This window comes from Bubalus bubalis, chromosome 7 (assembly GCF_019923935.1).
Source record: "Bubalus bubalis isolate 160015118507 breed Murrah chromosome 7, NDDB_SH_1, whole genome shotgun sequence".
NCBI lineage: Eukaryota > Metazoa > Chordata > Mammalia > Artiodactyla > Bovidae > Bubalus > Bubalus bubalis.
In genome coordinates, this window is record NC_059163.1 from 45979153 (window position 1) to 46005040 (window position 25888).

The 25888-nt window shown below is 37.5% G+C and overlaps 1 protein-coding gene across 5 annotated transcripts in view; it reads right to left on the reverse strand.

The window, feature by feature from the left end:
• Window positions 1-25888, reverse strand: part of CEP135 (centrosomal protein 135) — a 76596-nt gene that overhangs the window by 22596 nt on the left and 28112 nt on the right. For all 5 annotated transcript variants that reach the window (XM_025290031.2, XM_025290032.2, XM_025290030.2 and 2 more), the window contains 5 exons: window positions 21145-21297; window positions 20118-20270; window positions 15052-15129; window positions 4129-4280; window positions 35-150 (listed from right to left, as the gene is read on the reverse strand). In XM_025290031.2, coding sequence (XP_025145816.1) covers window positions 35-150; window positions 4129-4280; window positions 15052-15129; window positions 20118-20270; window positions 21145-21297 — 652 coding nt within the window. The remainder of the gene's footprint in view (window positions 1-34; window positions 151-4128; window positions 4281-15051; window positions 15130-20117; window positions 20271-21144; window positions 21298-25888) is intronic.

The window sequence follows — 25888 nt, forward strand, 5'->3', positions numbered from 1 at the left end:
AGGATCAGCAAAAACAAAATTTAAGAACACTTACCTATTTTTTCCTCCAGTATTTTAACTTGTGCTTGGGCTGATTCAAGTTCACTTCTTTTCATGTTAAGTCGGTGCTGATAATCCTCAAGTGACCGCTGTAGTTGCTCATTTACTAGCCTAAAGAGTCAGTGGACAAAAACATATGGGATTCTTTATTTCTGGTGGAAATAACTTTTAAAAAATGAAAGATCTTAAAAAATAGTTTGCTTATTTTAAAAGCTTCTTTAATTTCTTATTTTAAAGCTCTTTCAGTATAATCAATGGCATTATATTTTATATATTAGTCTTTTCTTCAAAATATTCCATCTTCCTAAAAAATAATATAGTGTAAAAATAAAATTAATTGTATGTAATTTTTCTAGAGGCTTCCTTGTAGTTTTAAAGCTTTTCTCAGTTTTCTATCATCAACTCTCTTTCTCTTAAAACTTATTTCCAGTAGTCAAGGCAAAGTCCTGTTTTTATAGAATGGCCTCATACTTCAAGATTCTGACCATCCTGACCAGTGAGCTTTTAATTTTGCTTCCTATTCTGAATATTCCAAATACCAGACCATCTTACCTGTCTTCTGAGAAATCTGTAGGCAGGTCAAGAAGCAACAGTTAGAACCAGACATGGAACAAGAGGCTGGTTCAAAATTGGGAAAGGAGTACGTCAAGGCTGTATATTGTCACCCTACTTATTTAACTTAAAGAAAGAGTACATCATGTGAAATGCTGGGCTAGATGACTCACAAGCTGGAATCAAGATTGCCAGGAGAAATATCAACAACCTCAGATATGCAGATGATACCATCCTAATAGAAGAAAGTGAAGAGGAACTAAAGAGACTCTTGACAAAGGTGAAAGAGCAGAGTGAAAAAGTTGGCTTAAAACTCGACATTCATAAAAGAAGATCATGTCCAGCAATCCCACTGCTGGGCATACACACTGAGGAAACCAGAATGGAAAGAGACATGTGTACCCCAATGTTCATCGCAGCACTGTTTATAACAGCCAGGACATGGAAGCAACCTAGATGTCCATCAGCAGATGAATGGATAAGAAAGCTGTGGTACATATACACAACAGAGTATTACTCAGCCATTAAAAAGAATACATTTGAATCAGTTCTAATGAGGTGGATGAAACTGGAGCCTATTATACAGAGTGAAGTAAGCCAGAAAGAAAAACACCAATACAGTATACTAACGCATATATATGGAATTTAGAAAGATGGTAACAATAACCTTGTATACGAGACAGCAAAAGAGACACTGATGTATAGAACAGTCTTTTGGACTCTGTGGGAGAGGGAGAGGGTGGGATGATTTGGAAGAATGGCATTGAAATACGTATAATATCATATATGGAATGAATCGCCAGTCCAGGTTCGATGCACGATACTGGATGCTTGGGGCTGGTGCACTGGGACAACCCAGAGGGATGGTATGGGGAGGGAGGAGGGAGGAGGGTTCAGGATGGGGAACACATGTATACCTGTGGCGGATTCATTTCAATATTTGGCAAAACCAATACAATATTGTAAAGTTTAAAAATAAAATAAAATAAAATAAAAGAAGATCATGGCATTCAGTCCCATCACTTCATGGCAAATAGATGAGGCAACAATGGAAACAGTGAGAGACTTTTTTTTCTTGGGCTCCAAAAATCACTGCAGATGGTGACTGCAGCCATGAAATTAAAAGACACTTGATCCCTGGAAGAAAAGCTATGAAAAACCTAGACAGTGTATTAAAAAGCAGAGACTTCACTTTGCTGACAAAGGCCTGTAGAGTCAAAGCTATGGTTTTCCCAGTAGTCATGTACAGATGTGAGAGCGGGACTATAAAGAGGGCTGAGCACCCAGGAATTGATGCTTTTGAACTGTTGGAGAAGACTCTCGAGAGTCCTTTGGACAGCAAGGAGATCCAACCTGTCAATTCTAAAGGAAAACAATCCTGAATATTCATTAGAATGACTGATGTTGAAGCTGAAGTGCCAATATTTTGGACACCTGATGCAAAGAGCTGACTCACTGGAAAAGACCCTGATGCTGGGAAAGATTGAGGGCAGGAGGAGAAGGGGGCGACAGAGAATGAGATGGTTGGATAGCATCACCCAATCAATGGACACTGAGTTTGAGTAAACTCTGGGAGATAGTGAAGGGCGGGGAAGACTGGTGTGATGCAGTTCATGGGGCTGCAAAGAGCTGGACACAACTGAACAACAATAACTTCTGAATACAGACATGTACCAGAATAAGACAGGCCATTCCATTTAGGCTGCTTTCCATCTTAGGATGTACATAGTGCCTTGCAAGGAAACAAGAGAGGGAGAAAGAAGTTTCCACCTTAGTTCTTCCTAAATAGTATTCCTTAATTAAACAAACACAGCAAGTTCTTGGTCTTACTACATTGTTTGTTCTGATTTTGTGTAACAAGTGTTTCCTAAATCTGGCCACTGTTCTCCAAGCTCATTGCCACTGTTTGACTCCTGGTACATTGTCTCCACTGTTCTCCATCAGTCTCTTAAGTCTCCAAATCCACCTTCCCTATTTTTGCCATAGTTCACTTCCTAACAGGCATGTTATTCATGTCACTCCCTTGGTTAAAAATTTCTGTTTATTCTCCATGTTTATATGGTAAAATCCATTCACTCTTAGTTATCATACTATGTTCTTTATAACCTGAGTCCAACCTGTAGATACAGTCTACCTGGGCCATACTGACCTCCTTACCATTTTTTAGACACATCACCTTTTAGACTCTGTATAAATATTCTGATTTTAGATTTCTTTGAAAGAAGAATGAGAATAACAATGACACAGGTAGCAAAAATTTTAGCAATTCCACACTATGTGGAATACTGGGTTGACCAAAATGGTTAGGGTTTTCGTAAGATATCACAGAAAAACCCCAAGGAACTTTTTGGCCAACACAATAATATGAGATAAAGGCATATCTTGGAGATATTGTAGATTTGGCTCCAGACCACCCCAGTAAAGAGAATATGGCAATAAAGTGAGTCACGTGGATTTTTGGTTTCTCAGGGCATATAAAAGTTATGTTTAAGACTCACAAACATAGAAAACAAAACTATAGCTACCAAAGGAAAAGGGGGAGGGGTAAATTAGGAGTTTGGGATTAGCAGATAAAAACTAGTATATTTAAAATAGATAAACAACAAGGCCCTACAAATTAGTATGCAAAAAATAGATAAACAAAAAGGTCCTATAGCACAGAGAACTATATTCAATATCTTATAATAAACCATAAAAGGAAGGAATATGAAATATATATGTGTATATATAAATATATATATACTAAATCACTTTACTGTACACTGAATCACTTTGCTGTACACCAGGAACTAACACAGCATTGTAAATCAACTATACTTCAGTAGGAAATAAAATTAAAATTCAAAGCCATTAAAAAATAAGTAAATTTTTTAAGAAGCTGTGTTTAGATTATACTGTAGTCTGTTAAGTGTGCACTACATCTGAAAAAACAATGCACATACCTTAATTAAAAAAACTTTATTTCTAAAAAATACTAACCATGGTCTGGGCCTTCAGTGAACTGCTGTAATAGTCAAAGCTCACTGAAGACAGATCATCATAACAAATATACTGAGTTTGAAATATTGAAAGAATTACCAAAATGTGACACAGAAACACAAAGTGACCAAATGCTGTTGGAAATATGTCACCAATAAACTGGCTCGACGCAGGACTGCCAAAAACCTTCAATTTGTAAAAAACACAACATCGGTAAAGAGCAATAAATTGAAGCCCAATAAGACAAAGTATGCCTGTAATCTGTTAGGGAGATGTCTGAAGGAGGCAGATACAAAAATTTGCCTGCAACCATATCAATCTATGAGTCTTTAAAAGTACAGGTACTCAAAACCTACCCAGATTCATACAGTAAATAAAAACCTCCCAAGATCAGTCCCTCAATCCATACTTTACAAAGGCTCCCCCGGTGATTCTGTCGTTAAGGGCAGCTTTGAGAATTACTGCTTTTCAAAGACTTAGCCCAAAACACCACTGTTACAAACCATAAATAGTCACAAGCTAATTCTCAGAAGTGAAATAAAACTTCAGTAAACTTACCTAAGGGAGTTCATCTCTGTTTTCTGATGAGATGAGTCACCAGCCACATGGCTAAGTTTTTGAGCTTGGAATTTTGCTTTTTTCTCTAAAGACTCCATTGTTTCTTTCATTATAAATATTTTAGACTTTAATTCACATTTTTCATTTTCAAGCTATAATTTTAAAAATTAATAGGGATATGTCTCAGTTTCTTTTCCTTAAGCACTCTTTAATATTTCTGGATGAAAACTAAGGAAATAAATTAGATATATTTAAAAATACATTAAAAGTCATGTTTTAATGTATTTATACTTTAGGTTCTAGATGTAAGAGCAGGTAAACAAATTTATCTCTCCTCTTCAATATCACTGAAATCAAAGAAAAAAGGAAAGGCAAGAAAAGAAGAAAAGAATATGTCCATAACAGCAATGAAACAGGAAGGGAAAACACCAGCATAAAAAAATTTCTAAAAAAAGTAGATAGGACTGAATTGAAGAAAAATCAGGACAGAAAATACTATAACTCAACACAAAATGGACAAGACTTATATAAAGAAAGTGAACATTTTCCTCAAGAGCACAAAACACAACCTGACGATGTAGACACACCATCTTTCAGAAGGGGAAAACAGTATTGGAAATGGATTAAAGTTTCCTAAAATAATTGTAAATTCCATGAAATTTCAGTAAGAATCCTAACAAAATCTTTTTAAACTAGATAAGTGACTTAGATTTCATTCTTAAATTTATTTAGGGGAAAAGAAAGTTAAGAAAAAAACAGTAAAAATGGGGGGAAAAAGAATGCAGCTAGACTTGTTTTATGAGATATCAAAATAAATTTAAAAGCTACTATAATTAAAACAGTATGAATTTCACATGTGGACAAGGCAAACATATCCCTGATGTAAATTTTCAAAAGGTAGCATTTTAAGAAAGTGGGAAAAGAATAAACTCTTTAAAAACTAGAGTTGGGACAGCCACTCACTGGAGACAAAAAATAAGCTAGATTTCTATTTCATTTTATATACAAAAACAAATTCTAGATTTCTATTTCATTTTATATACAAAAACAAATTCTAGATTTCTATTTCATTTTATATACAAAAACAAATTCTATCTATAAAACTCAAAACCAAGAAATACTAGTGATAAATTTAAGTCTGCCAGTTAAGATGGCAGACTGACCGCACACATTTTTATCTCCTCTTCCTCTAGAAACAGTGCTAAAATGACAGTAAACAAGGTTAAATATGATACTCTTAAGGACAAAGAGAACAAGAAAGAAAACAAGGGTGAACCGGTGACTGCAATAACTTGTAGGAATATTCACTGCAGCACTGTTTACAATAGCCAAGACAGGGAAGCAACCTACATTCCCACTGATAGAGGAATAAAGATGTGGGACACATATACAATGGAATATTACTCAGCCATTAAAAAGAATGAACCAATGCCATTTGCAACAACATGGATGGACCTAGAGAGTGTCATACTAAGTAAGTCAGACAGAGAAGGAGAAATATTGTATGACATCCCTTATATGTGGAATCTAAAAAGAAATGATACAAATGAATTTACTTACAAAACAGAAAGAGGCTCCCAGACTTAGAAAACAAACTTATGGTTGCCAGGGTGAAGGGACAGTTAGGGAGTTTGGGAAGGTCATGTACATATTGCTATATTCAAAATGGATAACCAACAAGGACCTACTGTATAGACATGGAACTCTCCTCATGTGCCAGCCTCATGTGCCAGCCTGGATGGGAGGGGGATTTGGGAGAGAATGGATACATGTGTACATATGACTGAGTCCTTTCCCTGTTTACCTGAAACGACTACAACAGTGTTAATCAGGTATGCCCGAATACAAAAGTGTGAAGAAAAAAAAAAATTGTGAAAGACAAAAAACAGAATAGTGGTTCAGAGTGGAAAAAAAAATACAATCTAAAGCAGTTTCTGAACTTAGGAACTAATGATGTTGACACTAAATAATTCTCTGTTGTGGGGGGCTGTCCTGTGTATTGTATGTTGTTTAGCAGTTATCTCTGCCCTCTGCTAACTAGATTAAAGAAGCACTTTTCCCCCTTAATTGTGACAGACAAAATTCTCCAGATACTGCCAAATATTTCTTAGGAGGCAGAACTGACCCCAGTTGATAATCACTGACCTACAATGACCACAGTCAGGAATACCAATGAGAGGTCAGCTGACTTACACTGAAGCTGAACACATGAAGCCATGAAGTGGTGGGGGAGGGTCACAAGGAAAACTGAACAAGGAGACTGGCTGCAAGTCTATAACTGCGATGTTCATATGAGCATTCCAGTTACTTAGTATGATACTCTCTAGGTCCATCCAATGATGTTGCAAATGGCATTAGTTCATTCTTTTTAATGGCTGAGTAATATTCCATTGTATATATGTACCACATCTTCTTTATTCCTCTATCAGTTATCTCTTTCTAGAAAATCAAAAGTACATTAAAAATCATAGAAGGGCTAAAAGATAAAGTTGAGTCAATCTCCCAGGAAGTGAGAAAAAAGTCAAAGAGAAAATAAGAAGGGATAAGAACATCAGATCTTTTTAGGAAGTCTAAAACCAACTAATAATAGTTTGAGAGAGAGAGAATAGAATAGTATAGTAAATTACCAAAGAAATGAAAACAGGAGATAAAGAGAGAAAACCCTAAAACTTTTCAGAAATAAAGACATGTCATGTACAAAGGACTCAGTAACAGAACAGCATTAGACATCTCAAAGAAAGCTGAAAGACAAATGAAGGACAGTATTCAAAATTTTTAGTGAAAATAATTTTCCAATTGAGAATGCCATATGCCGAAGCCAAATCATAAATTTGAAAGTTGAATAAAGACATTTTCAAACAAATAGACTAGCAACAAAATTTCCTCCCATGTATTCTTTTTCAGGAAACTGCTGGAGAAGGTACTATGCCAGAAGAAGGAACAAACCAAGAAAGAAAAAAACATGAGGTTCAACAAAGGAGGGGCAGACAGGGAAAGTCTTATGAGGACAGCTATGGAGAGACATAGTCCATAATGAAGCAAGAAGATAGAAAGCTCAAGAAGGAAGGTCTTTAGGGGGGAAAGGACCAGAACTGATAGGTTAAAAAAAAAAATATATTGAAAGGCATGTGGCAGAAATAAAGTCCTTGATAAAAATTAGCAAATGAAAAACAGAGAAGTAACACAACACAAAATGAAACAAAACAAAAGCGATAACTCTAGGAAAGTGGTCTACAAGAAAAAAGGCAAGAGTAATATTGTCCCACTTAGCTGAGTCATAAACCATGAGCAGTCTTAACAATATAAACAATAACTATTAAAGACAGTAAAACATCTAATTAAACTATGTTAACGTAAAGGGGGAAAAAAGGGGGAGTGCTAAGCAATCAATAACATCCTGGAGACTCACTCAAAAATCTTAAATCCATAAACAGCACAAGCAGTTATTTAGAAACGGGGAGGTAAACACCAGGAAAAGAAGTTAAACAGTTGTGGATGGTAATGTGTGGGATAGGGAAGTGAGAAGGAAAAAAAAATTGCACTAAAAATTCCAGAATTTTTATACTACAAACAAAAGTACAAACACTATAAAGATTAAAAACATGAATCACTGGCTTAAAAAACACTATGTGAACCTTTGAAACTACTGTGAGCAATCTCCAATCACATCCCTTAACCCCTGCCCACAGTAACAACTATCTTGGGTCTCGTGTTTCTCATTTCTTGCTTGTCTTAGCACACCACATCTGTATCAATCTCCAAACAACATACAGTTTATGTGAGCATGTTTTGGAACTCTACATGAAAAGAATCATACTGCATGTTTTCTTTCTTCTTCTGAAGAATAATTTATTTGGGGCTGTACTGGGTCTTTGTTGCTGTGTGGGCTTTCCTCTCGTTGTGGAGAGTAGGGGTTACTCTCCAGTTGAGGTGCTCGGGCTTCTCACTGTAGTGGCTTCTCCTGCTGCAGAACGTGGGCTCTAGGGCACAATGGGGTTTAGTAGCTGCAGCACATGGGCTCAGTAGTTGTGGTTCCTGGGCTCTAGAGCACAGGCTCAAATACTTGTGGCACACAGGTTTAGCTGCTCTGCAGCATGTGTGACCTTCCCAGATCAGAAATCAAACCCGTATCTCCTGCAATGGCAGGTGGATTCTTTACCACTGAGCCACCAGGGAAGCTCCTGCATGCTCTCTTCAACGTATTTGTAAGATTCATGCATGCTGATGGTTGTGCCTACTGTTTTTCATTTTTGCTGCTCTGTAACACTCCATTGTATGACTTACCACTCTTTATTTTCCTCACAACTGACATCTAGATTGTTTTCTATTTTCTGTCAGTGAGCAAACATTTTAGGTTTTGTGAGCCTTATGGTCCATTGCCACTACTCTACTATAACACAAAAACAGCTGTAGACAATGTATTAACAAATGAGCGTGGCTGTTTCAATAAAAATTTTTTTGCAAAAACAGACTGGAGGCCAGATTTAGTCTAGGGGCCATAGTTTATTGACTTTGATTCAGGGTTCAATGGATTTGTTGACTAATAGGAGCAATCTATTGGCCAACCTAGAACAATGCCAAATTATTCTTCAAAAAGGTACCAGTTGGCACTCCCAGAAGCTTCACATACTAATAAAACTAGCTATAACTTGTTAATTTATGATGACCTGAAAGATGTGTAATGATTTTATTTTGGTTTTAATTGGCATTTCCTCTATTTTTGAGGTAGAACATCTTTTTATATTAACCATTTATAATTTCTTCTACCGTGAAGTGTCAATTCACAACTTCTGTTGCGTTTTTTAAGATTAAATGTACAGCAAGTTGTTCTCTCAATTAGTGGCTGTCTTTTCAATTTATAGCTATTTGATAAAGATATTGCTGAGTGCTGAAGAATTGATGGCTTTTGAACTGTGGTGTTGGAGAAGACTCTTGAGAGCCTGTTGGACTGCAAGGAGATCCAACCAGTCCATCCTAAAAGAGATCAGTCCTGGGTGTTCATTAGAAGGACTGATGCTAAAGCTGAAACTCCAATACTTTGGCTACCTCATGCCAAGACTCGTTGGAAAAGACCCTGATGCTGGGAGGGATTGGGGGCAGGAGGAGAAGGGAACGACAGAGGATGAGATGGCTGGATGGCATCACCGACTTGATGGACATGAGTTTGGGTAAACTCCAGGAGTTGGTGATGGTCAGGGAGGCCTGGAGTGCTGTGATTCATGGGGTTGCAAAAAGTCGGACACGACTGAGCGACTGAACTGAACTGAACTGATAAAGATATTCCTATCAGTGTGGTCCTATTCATCTGTTTTCTTTAAAGGTAAACTTGTTTGTGTCTTGTTTAGGAGTAAACACTCTGGAATCAGATACCTGCTAGCTGTATGATCTTGGGCAAGCTTCCCCTCTGCCTCACTTTCCTTATCTGTGAAATAAGGATAATATTAGCACTTACTGCTTATAGTTGTTGTGAGAATTAAAATTATATGTACATGAATATATATAAAATGTTGAGAAAATTACCTGACACACAGTAAATGCTATATAAATGACTGCTATTATTATTCTGCTAAGGTAAAATAGATTTTCTCTTGTATTTTCCTTTAAAATTTAGAGTTATTTCTTGAACACAAGGATGCAAGTAACCCTGAACTGATTTTTGGGTCTGGCATATATTTTAGGTAGGATCCAATTCTTTTTTTACATACATATATACGAAGTAAATTGTCCCAGAAACAAGTGAAGTGAAAGTGGCTCAGGTATGTCCCACTCTTTGCAAGTCTAAGGAAATCTTCCAGGCCAGAATACTGGACTGGGTAGCCATTCCCTTCTCCAAGGGATCTTCTGAACCCAGGGATTGAACCCAGGTCTCCCACATTGCAGGTGGATTCTTTACCAGCTGAGCCACCAAGGAAGCCCATCCCAGAAACAGTGTTACTGAATAATTCTCTATCCTGTTGATCTGAGTCCTCTATATATCGAATTTCCATAATTTGTGGGTTTGCTTTCTACTGGTCTTATCACTCTTGCTGCTGCTGCTAAGTCACTTCAGTCGTGTCTGACTCTGTGTGACCCCATAGACGGCAGCCCACCAGGCACCCCCGTCCCTGGGATTCTCCAGGCAAGAACACTGGAGTGGGTTGTCATTTCCTTCTCCAATGCATGAAAGTTAAAAGTGAAAGGGAAGTCACTCAGTCGTGTCCAACTCTTCGCGACCCCATGGGCTGCAGCCTACCAGGCTCCTCTGTCCATGGGATTTTCCAGGCAAGAGTACTGGAGTGGGTTGCCATTTCCTTCTCCACTTTTAATCCCTGAGAATTAGTCCCTTAATCCCTTCATATCTACTAGGACAAGTTCCACAGTGTATTTTTCTTTAAAATTTCTTTGTGATTCCTTACTCTCTGCTTCCATGTAAATTTTTAAATCTATTGTCAATTTTCACACACACGCACACACATCATGTTCTTGGGATTTCAGATGAAACTACATCAACTCTACAGATGAATTTGGGGAGGATTTACATTTTATTTTTTTTTTTTCAAACATGATATCTGTTACCTTTTTAATGAACTGTCACCTTTTTAATAAACCTGATATGCCAGGAGCCACCACGGGAGATCCCACCCATGTCAAGGTCATGTGGAAGAAATCTGACAAGCAAGGCTGATCAGAACTCAAGGGACCCCCTGAATCTGCTCGAGCATCTACCCCAAAACCAGAATCTGTCTGTCTTACTATTTTGTGCCTTTCACCAACTCTTCTGTCATTAACAGGGGGCTATCCCCGACCACCTTTCTCTGGAAAAAATCAACTTAGGGCTTTAGTTAATAAGTCTCCTGGGCATGATAGGAGTGTTTCAATTCAAACCCCTCTGTTGGCATTCTAGCTTGCCTGACAGGTTTATCCATACTCTTGCAATTAACACATGTGATTGTTCACAGCTCCCCAGCCTTGAAAGGCAAGGGAAGCCAAAACATTCTAAAGTCCTAATGAGCATAGAGTCCTTTAAGGGATGAAAAATTATTAGAATAGATAGTACTGGTAAAGGGCTTCATTACTGGGCCAATGCTTGCTGCCAAGTTCCCATATCCCTTATCCATTGTGCACCTGGGAGTGCATTAGCTAACATAGCTGGGATGTAAGAAAAACAAGTAGCAACCACATCAGACCCTTGAGCTAATTGGTTCTTTCTTTGCTGTGACCCACTGCACCTTTGCTCCGTGAGAATGTAACTTTATTTAGTATTTTCTGAGGCTGGGAGAAATAAAGAAAAAACACTTCAAGGGAAAATAAGTTTTCTGGTTGAGCAGCCTTTATCAAAAAAGGGTCGTAAAATGTCCACAGGCCTCCAAGGCCAGAAGATATTGTACACAACATTGTTTATGGGAAAGGTATGCAGAAAAAATCCTGGTTTTGATAAAGACAAAACAGATGTAATGTTTGGGCTGACTCTGTATGACTTTGCATCTTTCATTTCCCTCTATGTACAAGTCAAGGTATAAAAGTTCCTTTTGAAAATAAAGTTATAGGCCTTGCTCACCGAAGCTTGGTCTCCCCGTGTCATTCTTTTTTTCCTTTTCCCTCCTTTTCTCTCTCTGTTCTTCTTTCAGGGTGACTCCTTGGGGCACAGGGCTCTCTGAGTTCACTTTTTTGCCTGGGCTTCTAAGACCTGATCGGGAAGGCACCCTGCGTCTTCACCAGGGAGGGGGCGTCTTGCGTCCTCACCCCACCAAGAGGGCGCCTGAGGCCTCCGTGAACAGAGCAAGTTCCGCGCCAGGAGCTTTATTGGCTTTCTGTGTTTATCAAGGAAGATCAAGCCCTGCTCTCTGCTTTGCTATCCTCTCGCCTAGGTCGTCATCCTGAGGGTACCCCTGGATCCTGCTGGGGCTGGACCCCGGCACTGATACATCACTTCATTTATTTAGATCTTTCTTAATGTCTTAATAAGGTTATAAAATGTTTTCTATTAAGATCCATCAAAATTGTACACAGACATCTTGTATTATTTCTTGCTATAAAAATGGTATGGATTTTCTTTTCATCTATATTGCTTTGTCATGCTACTGTAATTCACTGTGCGTTCTGAATCAGAGGATTTCTGTGTTTCCCATAATACCTAGAAAAGTATCAGTTATTATATCATGAAATACAGCCTCTCCCATATTCTATTATAATCTCCTAGAATTCTGACTAAATAAATGTTGGACACTTTACTCTCTAAGGCTTTAAACTTATTTTATATTTTCTATCTCCTACTCTCTTGTCAATGACTTCTAGTACTTCAGATATATTTTCCAGTTTATTAAGTCATGCTTTCGATTCTGGGCAGGCTAGAGTGATAGACACCCTTATTTACTAAAAATTTAGGCAAAATACATGGAACAATGGTTTTAAAGACACTGTGCATCAGGCAGTCATGTATAGTGACCCTTAAGAGACATGAATACGTGAACCATGAACTTCCAGATGTTCAAGCTGGTTTTAGAAAAGGCAGAGGAACAAGAGATCAAATTGCCAACATCCGCTGGATCATGGAAAAAGCAAGAGAGTTCCAGAAAAACATCTATTTCTGCTTTATTGACTATGCCAAAGCCTTTGACTGTGTGGATCACAATAAACTGTGGGAAATTCTGAAAGAGATGGGAATAGCAGACCACCTGACCTGCCTCTTGAGAAACCTATACGCAGGTCAGGAAGCAAGTTAGAACTGGACATGGAACAACAGATTGGTTCCAAATAGGAAAAGGAGTACGTCAAGGCTGTATATTGTCACCCTGCTTATTTCACTTATATGCAGAGTACATCATGAGACACTCTGGGCTGGAGGAAGCACAAGCTAGAATCAAGATTGCCAGGAGAAATATCAATAACCTCAGATATGCAGATGACACCACCCTTATGGCAGAAAGTGAAGAGGAACTAAAAAGCCTCTTGATGAAAGTGAAAGAGGAGAGTGAAAAAGTTGGATTAAAGCTCAACATTCAGAAAACTAAGATCACTGCATCTGGTCCCATCACTTCATGAGAAATAGATGGGGAAACAGTGTCAGACTTTATTTTTTTGGGCCCCAAAATCACTGCAGATGGTGACTGCAGCCATGAAATTAAAAGACGCTTACTCCTTGGAAGGAAAGTTATAACCAACGGTTCAAAAGCAGAGAGATTACTTTGCGAACAAAGGTCAGTCTAGTCAAGGCTATGGTTCTTCCAGTGGTCATGTATGGATGTTAGAGTTGAACTGTGAAGAAAGCTGAGCGCCGAAGAATTGATGCTTTTGAACCGTGGTGTTGGAGAAGACTCTTGCGAGTCCCTTGGACTGCAAGGAGATCCAACCAGTCCATCCTAAAGGAGATCAGCCCTGGGTGTTCATTGAAAGGACTGATGCTAAGGCTGAAACTCCAATACTTTGGCTACGTCATGCAAAGAGTTGACTCACTGGAAAAGACCCTGATGCTGGGAGGGATTGGGGGCAGGAGAAGGGGATGAGATGGCTGGATGGCATCACCGACTTGATGCACATGAGTTTGGGTGAACTCCGGGAGTTGGTAATGGACAGGGAGGCCTGGCATGCTGCGATTCATGGGGTTGCAAAGAGTCGGACACGATTGAGCGACTGAACTGAACTGAACTGAAGAGACACGAAATAAATGAGACGAGTCTTATCTCTGTTCCAGCTTGTTGCTGGAAGAATTTCTAGGCTGTGGCACAGGAAAAGGAACCCACCTGGACTTGGTGGTTCCCCTAAATTCAGACTACAGGACTGAGAGTCAAGGGAGGCCAGAGCAGTTAGAATTTGTAGGGCAGATACTAGAGGAGTAAGAGCACAGGGTTAGAGCTCCAGAGATCTACAAAGGGTGCCCCTGAATCTTCAGCTGAGCAGAAGCTCAGTCCACAAAAAACTACCCAAGGCCAGGGAAAGAGCCATCAAAGAACTAGAGGGAACTGTACTGAGGGCTCATGCCAAGTCAGGAATAGTTTCTTTCCCATCAGTCATTTGAAAACCTTGTAATTCATGGGGCAACAGGTAGCGAGCGTACCCAAAAAAATTTGGTCTCAGCAGTAAAACAAAATTAGTCCCAAACTAAATGCTCCTCTAGTCCCACCTAATTAAGCTTAAAAGCAAAACCAAAAAGGATCAAGCTACTTCCATCTGACCGAACTGTATCATAGGACAAACTTCAAGAGTGTTTCTAGGAATATAAGCTCTCCAGCAACCAAAAAAATAAAATAGACAATGTCTGACATCCAATCTAAAATTACCGGGAATGCAAAGAAGCAGGAAAATACAACCCAAGTGGAAGAGGAAAAAAAATCAACTGGCCCAAGGTTGATTGAAACAGATAATAAAATTAGTAGATAAATAAAAACAGTGAAGACATGGAAAAGGAAACTAGCCAAAAGAAAACACAGTGAGAAAAAAAAAAATTTATCAAAACACTTACCAATTTGTTAAAAACCCTATCTCTAGTGAGAGCAATAAGGAATGAAAAGGAATTTCACTTTTACTCTAAGCCTATATTACATGATTTTTTGTTAAAAAAAACAAAAGAGCAAACAACTATCATAGCTAACACTTAATGAATGCTTATGATATGGCAGCGAATATTCTAGGTTCTTGATGTGTATTAATTCATTTAATTTTCACAAAAACTCTAAGAAATAAGTTTGAGTACCATTTCTATCTTACAAACAAAGAAATTAACAGATAAAAAGTTTAAGAAATTTGCCTACAGAAAACAGATGACAGAGATGTGTTGATATGAACCTATGTACTCAATCTTCAGAGTACATACTCCTAGTCAGTCACCAATAAACAGCTTCTCTAAAATATTATTTTGTAATTTTAAAAACATACAGTACATTAAAATATAATTGAAATAGTCATTCATACAAAAAAATATACCCCAAATCCAGTTTGATAAATTACCTGGTGATTAACACATGTCAAATGCTCAATAGTTTTCTCTAATTCTGATTTTCCAAAAACACTCATTTCTTGGAGATGCTGTAAGAGAATTTTATAGAAGATGTTCATAAGCAATGCAATTCTACAGTACTATTTTGTCTTTTTATAACACAGAAATGTTTTAGAAAGAAAATCACTAGAAATTTTACAAAAATGATGCTTTCGGTTGAAAACAAAAACAAGAGTTCTTCATCTTTTACACTCTACCTCCATGTGTAACTGTGACAGAAGACACAGACTGATATGGGTTCATTTATAAAGATTTATACAGATCAATCCATTAGCACAACGATAAAGGGAAAAACCCAGCAAATTAAGTAAGCCCAGAAGTATGCCCTCGTGAGAGGAGACGTAAGAGGAACAGACTACAAAGGAACAACAGATGGGATCAGGAAGACACAGAAAACAGAATACTACAGGGTGATGCAAGAGTTCAAAGTTTCAAGAGTGAGCTGGTCAATAATATAAACACAAGTGTTGTTATTTTTGGTTATATTAACTTGTCTGACTCTTGTTGATGCTAAGTCCAGGACAAATGATATGCTGGTGCTCTACGAGAATTTTTCGCACCAATTCTTACTTCCATCCATGTTATTAAAAATGGGCTTCCCTCCTGGCTCAAATGGTAAAGAATCTATCTGCCTACAATGCAAGAGAACCAGATCCCTGGATCGGGAAGACCCCTGGGGAAGGAAATGACAATCCATTCCAGTATCTCTGCCAGGAGAATTACATGGACAGAGGAGCCTGGCGGGCTCCAGTCCATGGGGTCACAAACAGTTGGACACAACTGACACTTTCACTACTATTTATTAAAAATAAGTTAAGACATCTGATGTTTGGATTATATATTTCATTGAAAAAGTCACTCTACTGGAGGCCTTTTTTCATTTACTAAATCATTCAGCCAGTACTGAGTACATATTATATACCAAGCACCAAGTAAGGTGTGAGGAATACAGTAAAACAGATAAAGTCTCTGATGTCATAGACATTATAGTCTAGTAAAGATAAACCTTAAACAAGATATTAAAATAAAATTCATGAATATTTTGCTAGGAAAAGGAACTTGAAGGCAACGTACTGGAAGGGAATCAGGGATCCAGAGTTCACTTCCTGTGTAAGGAAATGACTAACCTGGCTCTAAAGGGTGAATAGAAATCAACCAGGTGAGGAGACTGAAAGGGATAAAGGAGTTTTCAATAGCCTATGTTAAAGACAGGGGCACGAGAAAGTCCATTAAGCCTGGAGTTGAGAAAATGAGGGGTGGGGAGTGGGGGGTGGGGAGGGCTGAGCTTGACCATGATGTAGCAAGGGCCAATCACGGAAGTCCCTGAGAACAGTTAATGGATTTTAAAACAGGAAGTGAAGTAAGCAGATTTACATCTTTGAACAATGACTCTGACTTCACTGTAAAATACAGATTTGAGAGGCCACTGATACACTAGTGCAGATGAGAGAATAATGGTCAGAATAGGATGGTAGCAAGGGAATAGAAACAAGCAAAGTGATGCAAGAGAAACCACTGTGAGCCAGGAGCCAGAGTCTTTGTGACTTCATTAGCTGGGTAATCTTAGGCAAATCATTATTACTATTTTTTTATTAAGGTATAGTTAATTCACAATATTACATAGGTCTTAGGTATACAACATAATAGTTCACAGTTTTTAAAGATTTACTCCATTTATGATTATAAAATACCAGCTATATTTGCTGTGCTGTATAATATATTCTTGTAGCTTGTTTATTTTATACAAACTCATTAGTACCTCTTTTAAACATTTTTTTTTTTAAATTTTTATTTGGCCACATCACAGCATATAGAATCTTAGTTCCCAGACCAGGGATCAAATCCACATCCACTGTTCTGAAAGTGCAGTCTTAACCACTGAACAACCAGGGAAATCTAATTCCCTACCCCATCTTGCCCCTCCCCCAACCCCTCTCCCCACCAGTAACCACTAGTTTGTTCTTTGTATCTGTGAGTCTGAGTCCTTTAGACTAGCTTGTTTCATTTTTTAGATTCCACATTTAAGTGATAACATACAGTATTTGTTTTTTTCATTCATTAGCTTGTTTCATTTTTTTAGATTCCACATGTAAGTGGTAACATACAGTATTTGTTTTTTTCATTCACTAGCTTGTTTCATTTTTTAGATTCCACATGTAAGTGATAACATAAAGTATTTGTTTTCCTCTGACTTATCTCACTAAGCGTAAAGCCTTCCAAGTCTACCCACATTGTTGCAAGTAGCAAAATTTAGTTCTTTTTTATGGCCAAGTGGTACTCCATTGAAAATACATACTACAGCTTCCTTATTCATTCACTGATGGACACTTCAGTTGCTTTCATATCTTGGGAACTATAAATAACACTGCTATAAACATATATCTTTCAAATTACTGTTTTTACTTTCTTCAGGCATATACCCAGGAGTAGAATTGCTGGATCATATATTATTATAGATCTATTTTTAGGTTTTTGAGGACTCTTCAAACTGTTTTCCACAGTAGCCACATGAATTTATAATACCAACAGTGTACAAGCAATCCCTTTTCTCTACATCCTTGTCAACATTTGCTCTTTGTGGTCTTTTTGACAATAGCTACTCTGACAGGTATAAGGTGATACCTCATTGTGGTTTTGAGTTTCATTTCTCTGATGATTAGCGATGGTGAGTGTCTTTTCATGTGTCTGTTGGTTCAGCAAATTATTTAAACTCACTGTAACTCAGATACTGCATCTGTAAACACTGCCAACTGAAAAGGCAACTGTGAAGATTCACTGACAAAGCCCTTGTAAAACACATTTAGAACAGTTTCCCACATGGAAAGGGTGTAACACATGTTACATATTATTAGAAGTAGCATCAGTAGGACTTTGTGCTTAAATGAGAGATAGGAGTTTGCAGGGAGAGAGGACTCAGTGATGATGCCTGGGTTCAAAAACTGGGTGGGCAGTGAAATAACAGGAAACTAGTAGAGGAGACTTAATGACTGAGAGGATTAGTTGAGTTTTTATGTAAAAAATCTGTTGTAAACTCATAAATCCTGCCTCCTGTAATCCAGAAAGAGTCTGGTAATATGAATGTCACTTTTTCTGAGTTTTTGGTACTACTGTACTTTTTAATCCTTTTACATTCCTTAGTCATTTCAATAGATATGAAGGATAAATCAGTAGCTTGCACTAAAAGTTGCCATATTGCACAGAAGTTTTCCATTTGGTAACTGTGACACTTATTTTTATAAAAAAGCACTTTCTGGAAGGTAATTTTTCAGAAGATTCAAATTAAAAGTACTCTGTTGGGGCAAAACTTGAACTGAAAATCTATGACATAATGACCATCTTTATAATACTTAAAAGTTCTTATTCTTAACTTTAGGTACTAATTTCTAAACATTAATTCAATAATATTTATTGGAAGTAAACTATGGAGGCTATAATAGTAACAATAATAGTTAACACTGAGTTCTTTTAATGTACTGAGCACTGTTAAGTGCTTTATGTATGTTAACATTTTGGAGAGATTATGAAATAAAATACTGCCCCCTAGATATGACACCAAAAGCACAAACAAAAGAAAAAAAGTAAATTGGACTTCATCGAAATTTTAAAATATCTGTGCTTCAAATAACAATACTAAAAAAATGAGAAGACAACCCACAGAATAAAGGAGGGAAAATATCTGCAAATCATATATCTGACAAGGGGATTGTATTGAGAATATATAAGTATTCTTACAACTCAGTAAGATAATCCAATTCAAAAAAAATGAGCAATGGATCTGAATAGAAATTTCTATAAAGAAGATATACAAGTGGCCAAATAAACTTATAAAAATAAGCACTTTAGTCATCGGGGAAATGCAAATCAAAATTAAAAAGGATACTGCTTCACACTCACCAGCATGATGATAACAAAAAAGATAGATAGTAATAAATATTGGTAAGGATGCAGAGAAATTAGAACTCTAACCCCTGCCAGTGGGACTAAAAATGACACAGACACTTTGGAAAAACAGCCTGGCAGTTGCTCAAATGATTAAAGTTATCGTATGACTAGGTATACATCTAAGACAAAAGAAAACATACCCACACAAAAAGTTGTATACAAATGCTCACAGCACCATTATTCGTAATAGCCGAAGAGCAGAAACCCCCCCAATGATAAAGAAAATGTTGTCTATCCATACAATGGAATATTACCCCATAATATAAAGTAATAAAGTACTGTTACATATGACCTAACAGATGGACCTTGAAAACATTATGCTAAGTTAGAGAAGCCAGACAAAAACAAAAAAAAAACACATACTGAATGGTTCAATTTATATGAAATGTCCAGAGTAGGTAAATCTAGAGAGAGAATGTAGTGGTTGTCTAGGCCTTAGGAGGCTGGGAGATGTTAAGAGTGACTGCTAACCAGTACAAGAGTTTCTTTTTGAGGTAATGAACATGCTCTAAAAGTGATTGTGGGGATGGCTGAACAAGTCTGTGGATATACTAAAAACTAATGCATTATACACTTTAAATGGGTAAATTCTATGATATGTGAATATCTCAATGAAGCTTTTTTTAAGGGAAAAAAAAAAGATAATCTCCCTCCATATGAGGGAATTCCTATTGAGATCAGAGTTGGTTCTTTTCTATAAATAAACAGTTAATAAATGTTTTAGGCTTTGTGGACCATACAGTTTTTACTGCAATTACTCAACTCTGCCACTGCAGCATGTACATGAATGAGTATTCCCACTAGTAAGTATTATCAACAATGAAATCTGAATTTCACAATTTTTCATGTGTCATGAAATGTTCTTCTTTCAATTTTTTTCAATGATTTTAAAACGTAAAAACCATTTTTAGCACGTTGGCCATATAAAAACAGTGTTCTGGATTTGGCTGATGGGCCATGGTTTGCCAACTCCTGATCTAGATTCAAAATAGTTATATCACAGGAAAACATAAAAAAAGACCTCCTTTTTTCTCAATAAATTACCTTTTAAAAATAAGTCAATCTAATTACTTACTTTTAACTTGTCTTTTAAAGCTTCCTTTTCTGCCATAATCCTTCTTAAGTCAGATAATGCAAGTTCTTTTTCCTTTTCTATAAGACTAACAGTATTATGTGAAACTGTAGTTTGGGTAGAGTCTTGTCTTAGTGCAGATAATTCTTCCTGAGCCTTAAAGTAGTAAAAGATATAAATTAAAAAACATTGGATATACTCCCAGTTAAAAAAAGGAAAACTAAACATATGCTACTTTTGCTCTCTTCCCAAATGCCACCAAAATGAGAGTAAAAGGATTTGAGTAATAATAGTAATAATTAAAACAAAAAGACAAGAAGATGGAGAGAAGTGCCAACCACAAAATTTTGAAAGCCAAATAGCAGATGGACAACTACTAATTAAGTAAGCAGACCCAAGAAAGCTGAAATCTAAGCCAACTGCAGGAAAAGCCCAGAAAGTAGATCAATTTGTACTGCAGAATCCCAAAAAAACTCCAAAAGTAAAAAAAGCTTCTTCAACTTGGCCTTTTAACTCATATCTTTCTCTTCCTCTCAAAGTAGCAATAGGATTTCATGGGAGATTGGTATGAGAACAAATTTTGGTGATAAACACCATGCTTTATTCAGACTTACCTTGCCTTCTGACAACTGAGGCTTGTAACTGGTCCAACTTACAGTGAATTTCCCCTCCCTATCCCTCGAAGCTAAGTCCTTAATATCCAATGTATCCAATTAGTTAGTGCTACCCACTGTAAGATACACATAACCCAACATGAGTGAATCCCAAGGACACACCTGACTCAGAGTCAGGCTGAGACCCATTCAGCAGTTTGAGAAATAGGGAATTATCCCAAAGTGACCCATAGATAGGCTAGAAAAGAGGAAAAATAAATATGAAAAAACAATAGAAATCTCTGCTTTGGGAACAGGATGATAGTAGAAACTCCTAACTATGAAGGAATAGCCCTAAGATCCATACACTACAGTAATATAAAGGATATATACTGGTTCCATTATAGTTAACTGGTGTTACATAATCAATATCTTACTTCATTATATAAGACACTTAGTTTATCTCTTTCTGCTGTCAATAATTTAACATTGGACTGTATATCCACCATGTGCTTTTCAAATCTTTCTAGCATACGCTGAAGTTCGTCTCTTTCTCTTGTGATGAGATGGATATCCGAGTCGTAATCACCCTAAAACATAATTCAAGACAGAAGTTATCATTTGTTGTAATTATCACCGCATGGTTGCCACAAGGATGCTGATGATGAGACTGACTGAAAGATGTGAACAGACAAAAAGAACACAACTTCCTTTAATGTAATTAAAGAATACAATTATTAATCTATAAGGAGAGCAGGAGAGAGAATGCTGGCAATACTGGGGCAAATTTCCAGGCCTTCAAGGGCCCAGCAAGAGACCCAGCTGCCACTAATCCTACTTGATTAGATCCCATCAGATGCTTCAATTGTCATTCTCCCCCAGTTGTTTATACTGGTGTTGTAACTAAAGTATAATCCCCAGACCAGAAGCATGCAGTATCTGGGGACGTGCAAGGCATGCAAATTTTGAGGTATATCCCAGACCTACTCAATCAGAAACTTTGGGGGCAGGGCCCAGTAACTGGTTTATCAAGCCTTCCAGGTGATTCTGATTCATTTGGAGTTGGGAATCACTAGTTTATAACCCTCTCCACGGGAGGAATCAAGAGGGTATGTGTATACCTGCTTACCTGCTCACCCAGTACAAGTAACTCTAACAGCCTAGCACATTCCTCAGCGTTTCCTAAGACTAAATCCAAGATCAATTTCCCAGGAATACCAGCCCCCAACTGTCCCAGCACCAAACCTAGGTGAGGTCTATTTTTTATGCAATCAGATAAATATAAATACTTCTACCAGACGGTGTACATTAGGATATTCACTGAATAAGCAAGTACTTCCAACATTCCTAAAACAAGATTATGCCTATTATTCCATTATAACTTAAAAAAAAAAAAACATTAACTTCCTACTGTAGAAAATAAATATGGTAAATGTACACACCTGGTGTCTGTGGTATATTAATGTTCAAGTACTATATGCAGAAGCCCCAGATAGTGACAATCTGGTATTCTGCTACATTGGAAAGCATCCTGATCTAGGTCAATATCTACTATGCACATGCCATGTCCAAAGGACACTTGGTAAATGGTAAATATCCGTGAAGTATCCTTCACCTGCCACTTGGAAATAAGTTATCCTCTTGGTTAAGCAAGAAAAGTCAAGGAAAAATGAATGAGAATAGCTATCTGGACATCTTAAAGGGTAAAATGTATCTGTATTACAGGATAGAAGCAATTAGGGTGAGGACTTAATTAACACTTAAATAATGATAAAAGAAAACCTATAACTTAACCATATTTAAATAAAAATATTTTTACAGAAAGGAGGTGGTATGCCTAGATTTTAGAAAAGGAGAGCTCAATGAATAAGGATTTGACAGTCTGTTTTCATCATTGTCTCGGTCTCAGCTTAAACGCCACTCTCTGTAAGGAGTCCTTCCAGATTCTCCAATCTAATTTAGATCTCCCTCTATATACTCTCATAGCATTCTGAATATTTCCCGTATTCTTTCCTCATTAACACTTACTATAAATGAAATTATAAAGTTATTTACACAACTGGGTATTTAATGTGTCTTTATCACTAAAACCAGACATCAAATTGCCAACATCCACTGGGTCATAGGAAAAGCAAGAGAACTAAAAAAAAAAAAAAAAACCCTGCTTCATCAACTATGCTAAAGCCTTTGATTGTATGTATGGATCATATGGATCACAACAAACTGTGGAAAATTCTTAAAGAGATGGGAGTACCAGAGCACCTTACCTGTCTCCTGAGAAACCTGTATGCAGGTAAAGAAGCAATAGTTAGAACCGGACATGGAACAATGGATTGGTTCAAAATTGGGAAAGGAGTACATCAAGTTTGTATACTGTCACCCTGCTTATTTAACTTATATGCAGAGTACATCATGCAAAATGCCAGGATGGATGGCTCACAAACTGGAATCAAAACTTCCAGGAGAAATATCAACAACCTCAGATATGCAGATGTTACCATCCTAACGGCAGAGAGTGAAGAGGAACTAAAGAGCCTCTTTATGATGGTGAAAGAAAGTGAAAAAGCTGGCTTAAAACTCAACATTCAGTAAACTAAGATCATGGCATCTGGTCCCATCACCTCATGGCAAATAGATGCAGAGAAAGTGGAAAGAGTGACAGATTTTATTTTCTGGGGCTCCAAAATCACTGTGGATAGTGACTGCAGCCATGAAATCAAAAGATGCTTGCTCCTTGGAAGAAAAGCTATGAAAAACCTAGACAGAGTATTAAAAAGAGAGATATCACTTTGCTGACAAAGGTCTGTATAGGCAAGGCTAGTTTTCCAGTAGTTGTATACAGATGTGAGAGTTGGACCATAAAGAGGGCTGAGAGCCCAGGAATTGATGCTTTTGAATTGTGATGCTAGAGAAGACTCCTGAGAATCCCTTGGACAGCAAGGAGATCCAACCACTCAATTCTAATGGAAATCAACCCTGAATATTCACTAGAAGGACTGACGCTGAAGCTGAAGCTCCAATACTTTGGCCACCGGTTATGAAGAGCAAACTCATTGGAAAAGACCCTGATGCCAGGAAAGACAGAAGGCAGGAGGAGAAGCTGATGACAGAAGACAAGATGGTTAGATGGCATCACTGACTCAACGGACATGAGTTTGAGAAAGCTCAAGAAGATGGTGAAGGACAGGGAAGCCTGGTGTGCTGCAGTCCATGGGGTCACAAAGAGTCAGACATGACTTAAGGACTGAACCACCACCACCACCAAAATGCAAATGCCCTCAGAGACACAGTAGGTCCTTCTCACCACATCTTCAGTGCTTAGCATGTAATTCAGTAAAATGAATGAATTCCCCACGTCTCTAAATATGTCTTTATGTATGTGTGTTAATAATTCCCTTTTATCACTCCATTTTTCCTAAACACACACGCACAAGCACATAAACTCATGCACACATACCCACAATGCTAGACTGAGGACAGGAAATAGGTCTTATTTATCTTGTATCCTGGATGCCACATTCATAGCATGCTCTCAGTATACATCTACTGAATTAAATCTAACTTTCTACCTACACCTGATGTGCTTTGGAGAAGGAAATGGCAACCCACTCCAGTGTTCTTGCCTGGAGAATCCCAGGGACAGAGGAGCCTGGCGGGCTGCTATCTATGGGGTCGCAGAGTCAGACACGACTGAAGCGACTTAGCAGCAGCAGATGTGCTTTGAACCAGCAAATAATAAAGAAATAAAACATTTACTAGGAACTAGGTGTTATGTTGGACCCTTATACAATTATGTAATGTAATCTTCATAAGAGGTTATAGGCACATTTCTCACTTTGCAAATGAGGAAGCCAGGGCTCCATGAGTTAGGTAACTTGTCTAAGGTCATAAAGCCAGTGTGTGGAGTTGAAGCTTCTATAAGGTTTCCAATTCCAAAGCATTTCCCATTACACTATACCCAAAACTCACATCTGGAAGTCTGGTGAGTACAAGGTCAAAGAGACCAGTGCTGTCCCTACACAGACAACACAGAACCAATGGGTATCTTGTTGACAAAAATCACTGATATGAAAAATTTCAATATTTTTTCTGAGTTGCAGCAATCCCAGGAAACTCTGCCCAACAATTTGCTATAAAAAGCAGGGGTTGAAAACTCAGCCTGTACTAAATCTAGCTTGAGAGAGGCCTATGTTGTCTGCCAACAACTGTTTCTAAACATGTTTAAAACACCCAGTTTTAGGCTGGAATTTACTCCTTAGTTCACAGCACTCACAACTGTCTTACACTCCACCCACTTCACTCATATACATCACCCATTATTCCCTACCATGCCTGAAATTTACTACTGGGACTCTAAAATGCTACCAAGGTCCCAACTTTCTAAACTTTACAAAATGAATTATGTCAGGTATCATTAGAACATTTCAAGAAACTAAATAAGATGAAGGGGGAAGGCCTCTCCTAATTTTACCAGTACCTTACCCATATCTCAAGTTATCTTTCAACCATGAATTCACACCAAGCAAACAAATCCAATATTTAAAAGTACTGAGACACATATCCACTCAGTTCTACTTAATAAGTTGATTAAACTAATCGACATTTTTGAAGAAGACTGTCCCACACAACGAAGGTGATCAATTCAGTGATTTGTTTTTCTTGATTCCTAAGTATATATGGAGCTTAAAAACCAACTCAGTACACACAAATTAACTTACACTGTATGTTCCCACCAATTCATTGTGCTCTGAACAGATAACAAAGCACAGTGTTTAAACTAACACTCTAAATCAAATTCAGTCACGAGCCAAGGAGGTTAAAAAGCAGTCTAATCAGAAAATGTCTCAAAACCATTTGGCAGTAGGCAGAAGATCTTCAGGAAAAAGATGACAGCGTTGGGAAATGCAGCCAAGTCTAAAATCAAATGTCCTGAGTTTTAATGACTGCACTTCCAACTTCTCTAATTTTATCCAGTATGTAGATAATGTTAGGGTCATAGAAGCCTCCAGGAATCCTCTAACTCCAATGTTTAAAAGAAAGAAAAATCTAAAGAACACAAATGATAGTCATAAAATGTTGAAAATAAGTAAGACCTAAAATGAGGACATGTTTTTACTCTCTTAGGCATCATCGTTAACCTTATACATCTTTAGACCATCAAGTTGCAAACATGGTTGTAGT